This window comes from Mytilus edulis, chromosome 5 (genome assembly GCF_963676685.1).
Source record: "Mytilus edulis chromosome 5, xbMytEdul2.2, whole genome shotgun sequence".
Classification (NCBI taxonomy): Eukaryota; Metazoa; Mollusca; class Bivalvia; order Mytilida; family Mytilidae; genus Mytilus; species Mytilus edulis.
Window position 1 is genome coordinate 11359310 of NC_092348.1, and position 7189 is coordinate 11366498.

General features: G+C 30.9%; 1 protein-coding gene across 1 annotated transcript in view; it reads left to right on the plus strand.

Moving 5' to 3' along the window:
* LOC139522965 (nucleolar protein 9-like) overlaps positions 1–5066 on the plus strand; it is a 28714-nt gene extending 23648 nt beyond the window's left edge. The window contains exons 8-11 of the mRNA XM_071316652.1: positions 1742–1981; positions 2276–2534; positions 3994–4061; positions 4878–5066. Coding sequence (XP_071172753.1) covers positions 1742–1981; positions 2276–2534; positions 3994–4061; positions 4878–5051 — 741 coding nt within the window. The 3' untranslated portion in view covers positions 5052–5066. The remainder of the gene's footprint in view (positions 1–1741; positions 1982–2275; positions 2535–3993; positions 4062–4877) is intronic.
* The last annotated feature ends 2123 nt before the right edge of the window (positions 5067–7189 follow it).

Sequence of the window (7189 nt, forward strand, 5' to 3'; positions counted from 1 at the left end):
GGATGATGGACATTCTGTAAGGAAGCCGAAGGCTTCGCGGGTTAAAGACCCGCCCTTGATTTATGGCCCACCCATTTTATATACAATTAAATGAGTTTTTTCGCTCACATCCTTTTTCGGGATACTTTAAAATGAGACAGAATACAGGTGTGCACGGGTTTATATATGCACGCATGAGTGGATTTGTACAGGTGATTATGATTTGAAATCACTCAACTGTAAAACAAGGTCGTTACTAGCCTGTAGAATAAGATATTCATCTTTAACCCGTGAAGCCTTCGGCTTCCTTACAGAATGTCCATCATCCATCACATCCTATGGATGTTTGGATGATGGTCCATTAGTAATTTTAATGTTTTGTCATTTAGTCTGCATATCTCTGGTCTGAACACTTTGACAGCAAATTCGAAAGTTTTTCGACAGGAGCTTATGTGGCAGATATTGCTTGATCAGAACATGGAAGTTCCATGATTAGAAGATGTGTTTATAGGAGAGGGAATTTGTTCATAATTACTTGCCAATATATTAAGGGGTATTTTGACAACTCAGAAATGAAATCATTCAAATAAAGCATAATATAAATAAAGAAATTATAAATAAATTAAAAGTTTGGTTTTTTTTACTTTAAAAATATTAAATAGTGTGCTTGTTACAATATTAAAAATAATTTTTAGTACAAACAATGTACATAATGTCTAAATATTAGCAATACATGTATTTCACTAATTAGATAAAAATACATGTATTTCACTAATTAGATAAAAATACATGTATTTCACTAATTAGATAAAAATACATGTAAAAGTGGCATTGTCCCTTGACATTTTAATCTGATTAATTGCTGTTTGTTTTTACAGCTATTAATTTTTATGCCCCACCTACGATAGTAGAGGGGCATTATGTTTTCTGGTCTGTGCGTCCGTTCGTCCGTCCGTCTGTCCCTCTTCAGGTTAAAGTTTTTGGTCAAGGTAGTTTTTGATGAAGTTGAAGTCCAATCGACTTCAAACTTAGTATACATGTTCCCTATGATATGATCTTTTTAATTTTAATGCCAAATTAGAGGGTTTACCCCAATTTCACGGTCCACTGAACATAGAAAATGATAGTGCGAGTGGGGCATTCGTGTACTGGGGACACATTCTTGTTATTTGTATAATCCTTTTGTGTATACTAATTTGACAAAATGATCGTGTTCAGTGATTTTAAATTCTAATTACCTGCATAAGAAAAAAAAATTCACTATGACACATTTTTTTGGTTTTGTTTAACAAGGTGGTTAATAACTTATCAATCTATTTAGTTAACAAAGATCTTTCTAAAAAACTGAACAACACATATATAAATATTCTCACATTTTGTTTTTAATCATAAAACTATTCAGAAAAAATTTCTGTAGGTCAAATAAATAATATAAAACCTTCAGAATAAATTACAGACTTCATATATTAAAGAAGTATGTGATATCAATATTTTAAAAATAAATATAATTTAACAATTTATATTATTAAACACAAATCCTCATCTTTAACACAATAAAAGTACATGTAATTGAAATGTAATTCAAAAGTAATTGAGCATTACATGCTTTTTTCAATGTAATTAATTAAATTACCATTACATGTTATTAAAAAAATGCTCAATTACACATTACATTCAATTACATGGAAAATTGTAATGCATTACACTTAATTACCATTACATTTTCAATTACCCCATCCCTGTAACGAGGAATATATTTCAGAAAGAACCACCAAAGAAAGATCCAGTTTTAACAGATATTAATTACCATGGGTCCATATTACTTCAACATTTATTGAAGTTTGGTAATCCTAAACAGATGGTAACCAGTCTACTGGAACTGAAACCAGTTGAGTTGAAGAATTTGGCATGTAACCCATGTGGTAGTCATGTGGTGGATGCATTTTTCCAGAGCAAAACAATTGGAGAAAAAAGTAGAGAGGCATTTGTAAATAGAATAAAGGTAATTTTTATTTGTGCTAAATATAATTCACTGCCGATACTTGTTCAAGAATGTTTACCAATGCTGCAAAAGATAGGTTATTAAAGATGACTGTCACTTTCATTGATAAAAATAATGTCATAGTTAATATATCATTATATCTGAAGTTATCTGGACGAACCAAGGAAAAAGGGGTATCTTATGAAATGTAAATTAAAACATTTTTTTCTTTTCTCATAGATTAATTGTTTAATATAGCATGTAAATGCATGCATTTGTTATAATCACTTATTTTATCACTTTGTTTTAATGCAGGGTCAATATCTTGATATTGCTTGTAATAAAAATGGCAGTAGAACACTGGAAATGATTTGGAAACATGTAAATACAAGCCAGAAAATTGCTATAGCTACAGAACTTGGTAAACAGGAACACAAAATTAGGGGAGACAGATTTGGATTCTTTGTTCATAAAAACTTTGGAATTTTTCAATTTGTTCAACGGAGGAAAGATTGGGAAGAAAATCTGAATGCCAATTTGAAGAAAAGAAAATTATTCGAAGAGATTTTAGGAGGTTTGTAAGCCCTTGTAAAGTCATGAAATTTATATATGTGCTTTTAGCTCACCTGAATCAAAGGGTAGTGACCAATTCTCTTCACCTGATGTTCATTGTCAATAGAACATATGGGTTATTTACTAAAATCTTTATCTTGAAAAATGCATATGCTATAAATTGAGAAAATCTGTCAATTGCAAAAATGTTAAAAATGTTCTACCATTCTGTTCATTTTATAACAAACAAAAAACATCAGACAACTCACTATAGAAGTTATTGTTGCCTTAAATGACAAGTTCTACACATTTCTTATTATAGATAGATAGAGTTGGAAATTTAATTTCAAAAATAATTAGCAAAACAAGATCTACAAATATGACTAAACATGGCCTAAATCATGGGAAGTTATAGCCTCTAAATGATGTTTTTTTTTATCAATTATTTGCATTTTGGCTATCATCTTAGTTGTAATAGATAAGGAAAAACTTTAAATTGCAAAAATGACCAGCAAGACAACCATCTTCATGTTTAGAAAAAAAGCTGACATTGTTGATTGAAATCTTTTACCTTTAAGGGGGCTCCTGGGTATAAGTTTTTTTTTCTAATATAGGATTTCGCTATATTTTTTTATAAATGAACTTTATTATATACTTAAAAGAAAAATGAAATAAAAAAATGGGGTCACCGTTCATTTAAGCTCACAATCTGCCTCCGGAAGAAGCATACATTTTTGTTTATGTCCTTTTTTTCTGTTGAACTAATCGGAGAAATAGAGGTAATATCGAAATAAAAATATAACCTAATTACAGAAATCGCTTAAATTTTACAATTATTTAGTTTATATACAGCTTATTTGAAAACAATAATAAAAAATATAGGTCACCGATGAGTTAAAAAAGATATTTCAAATTTAATGCCAAAAAATAGCATTTTTGCACCAAAGGGAGATAATTTGGAGCTTTTTCAATGATATCAACATATAAAAAGTCATCTGGGGCCAAATCGAATCGATTTTTTGGGTTGATTTTTTAACCATATCATAAAGTAATAACTAATAGTGTAATAAATAAAATGTGTAATGAAAAAATAAAGGTTCAATTTTTTGCTGAAATTTTTGTACCCACGAGCCACCTTAAATGACAAATTTTTTTTTTAACAATTTTCGCATTTTTGGCCTTAAATATGGATGAAGAAATCTGTAAACTGCAAAAATTATCAGAAAGGACAAGATTGGAAAAGAAAAAATCTAAACTATGCTTGTACACCACTTTTTGCTTCTGAATTATAAGAGTAAAGCATTTCAACTTTGCTATTGTTTAGATATACATAAATGTATTACATTAATGATTTGATGATGGAAATACACTTGATTGATTTTTTAACCATAGTAATGATTTATTGTAAACTAGGATAAAACTAAATGAGTTAATCATTGTATTGCGACAAATGTGATAATATTTCATTATATATATTACAGTTGATTCCTCAGGAAATAAAAAGAAGAAAGGCAGTAGTAAATCTGAAGACAGTCAACTTAAGTTAGAGGTATAGTTTTGGTATATTCTTGATAAATCTTATACACATAATGCAAAAAAGTCAAGAGACTTATGTTCACATTACTCTTGTTATTTGTATCATTGAGTTTCCAAGATACATACCTCACATTTACTCATCATATAATGTTTGCATCACAAGATATGTTCACTATACAATTGTATTCACATATTAAACAAGACTTTTTACATTCCACTTGCTGGTTACCTCTACATCATCACAAAGACACAAACATACCTGGTTTCTTCAGCTTGAACTTATAAATTTGATGAAGTATCAGAACGAAAACATGTTGATGTGATATGATAATGACCTCTGCTTTATACTAACTACCTAGACACATTAATATGACTCTGAGCCTACCAGTCTTTGCTCTTACCCATACATGCAGCATGCTTGGCAGACAAGCAGCGAAAACAAGTCTGATCAGGCTTAACTAAGGATGGAAACCATGACCTCCTATACTTAAAGGCTTAAACCCTACCACTAGACCATTAAGGCCACATATACTAATTATATATTTGTGACAGTATCTGTATAACTGTAAACAAACTAATTTTGCGAGAGCAATTTAATTTAGTGAGTAGAAAAATATGTTAGACTTGAATTTTTCCTAACTTATCTACAGCAAGTAAATTTGGGAATCGTGAAACTAAATAGGTGCAAAATAGTCTAGAATTGGCTGAACACAAAAAGTATCAAAGAAAAAAAGTTTGTTTCCAGTATCGGTATATTTCAGCAGCCTATATATTGTATTATGTTTATAACAGTTAGGAGAAATATTTTAAGTATTATTTATTTTTCCAGGACAGTGATGATGAAGAGGAAGCTAAAACAAAGAAACCTGTATTGTACAAAAGGAAACTAGGATATGAACAAACAATACCAGGAAGTAAAAAACAATCAAAAGAATATCAATTAAAAGACAAGAAAATGAAACATTTGTTAAATGAAGTGACTGGGAAGAAGAAAAAGAAATAAAAACTTTAACAAATATTTTAGTTTTATCTTTGACACATCTTTAATTCATATATTTCAATGGTATCAATTATGAAGTCAAGAGGTTCTCCAATTTTTGAAAACATAGAATTAAGTAGTTTAAAACTCTATTTTTGTCTATTCTCTCTGTCTCACAAAGTATCAATCTGATTATTGGGTTTTTATTTAAAGAAAAAAATGGTTTGTAGCATACAGGAAAGTTAGCATTCAGATATAATGAAACATACCTGAATTACTTTATAAGACCAGGACAAGATGTAGCTGTTGTCCGTGTTAATTTATCTTCTGAATTTTGGGGTCCCATTATTAAATATGGACTCTTTTATTTCTACCTTTAGTCAACCACCAAATATCATGCAGATTTATACATGATTAAAGATCTCAGAAAGTGAGACATTATATATAGGGATTACAATTAGGCAATGGTGTAAACTATTTGTTTAAAGCTTTATATTTCAGAAGGTAGAAGACCTGGATGAATCATACTTTGTTTGCAGATATGTTATGTTACAAAGTTTCAATTGTCATATGTCCGTTGTCCTTGATCTCATTTTCATGGTTCAGAGATTGCTCGAAATTAAATCTTTTAGGTCAGGTGAATATCTCACTAATTATGAGTAATCATACAACTATATTAAGTATATGGGTATCTTGCAATGTTGACATGTCTAGGCATATTTCACCTTACCTTGACCTCTGTTCAGGGATCAAGGTTGGTGTTGCTCATGTCCATTTCTTAGATACTATAAGCAGTCAACTATATGTGGTGTATGGAATGATTGTGAGGGGTACTTGTCAGTCTGGCAGATTTCATCTGACCTTAACCTCATTTTAATGGTACATTAGGCACTTCTATTGCAGAAACAGAGACATAGGGATAGTGATCCAGTGACTATGACATTACAGTACTTCTTAAAAGCTTTATATTCTAGAAGGTATAAGACCTGTATGTGTCAATCTTTGTATATAGATGCCTTATGTTATGAAGTTTCCATCATGATATGGCCAATTGTCCTTGAAATCATTTTTATGCCCCATTTATTGGCATTATGTTTTCTGGTCTGTGCGTCCGTCCGTCCGTTTGTCCGTCTGTCCGTTTGTCCCGCTTCAGGTTAGTTTTTGGACGAGGTAGTTTTTGATGAAGTTGGAAGTCCTATCAACTTGAAACTTGGTAAGCATGTTCCCAATGATATGATCTTTCTAATTTCAATGCCAAATTAGAGATTTTATCTCATTTTCACAGTCCACTGAACATAGAAAATGATAGGTGTGGATGGGGCATCCGTGTACTTTGGACACATTCTTGTTATAAATGGTTCAGTGACTTCTTGAAAAAAATGTAAAGATTTTTGTAATGTTAATTTCTGTCTTCTTATGATAACATTTGTGTAATAGGATAACTATTTTGTGTGTGCGTATCTTTTAAGGTCCTTGTGGTTGTCAGACAGTTTTCACATGACTTTCACCTCATTTCATGGCTCAGTGATCAAGATTAAGTTTTCGTGGTCAAATCTATATCTCGGATACTATAAGCCATTGGTCAACTATATTGGAAATATGGAATGATTGTAAGGTACATGTCCAACTTGCAGGTGTCATCTGACCTCGACCTCGATTTCTTGTTCAGGGTTTCAAAAATATTTAAGTTTAGGTCTGTTTTTCAAATACCGAATGCTATGAATAGGTCATCTATATTTTAGTGTATGGAAATATTTTGGGATGTTTTTGTCAGTCAGGCATGTTTTATTTAACTTTGATCTCATTTTCATGGTTAAACAATAAGCAGTAGACAGTTCAGCCATATTTAGTGCATGGAATGATTGTTAGGTGTATATGTCTGTCTGGCAGGTATCACCTGACCTTAACCTCACTTCTATGGTTCATTGGTCAATGTTAAGTTTTCTTAGTTAAGTTTACTTCTATGGTATTAAAAGCAATAAGTTTACTAAATTTGATGCATGAAATCATATTTAGATGTACAGGTCTATCTTTCAGGATCATCTGACCTTGACCTCATTTTCATGGTTCATTGGTCAATATAATGTTTTCAAGGTAAAGTGTACATGTATTTCTTGCTTGGTTTATCTCACCTTGACCTCATTTTCATGGTTCATTGGTCA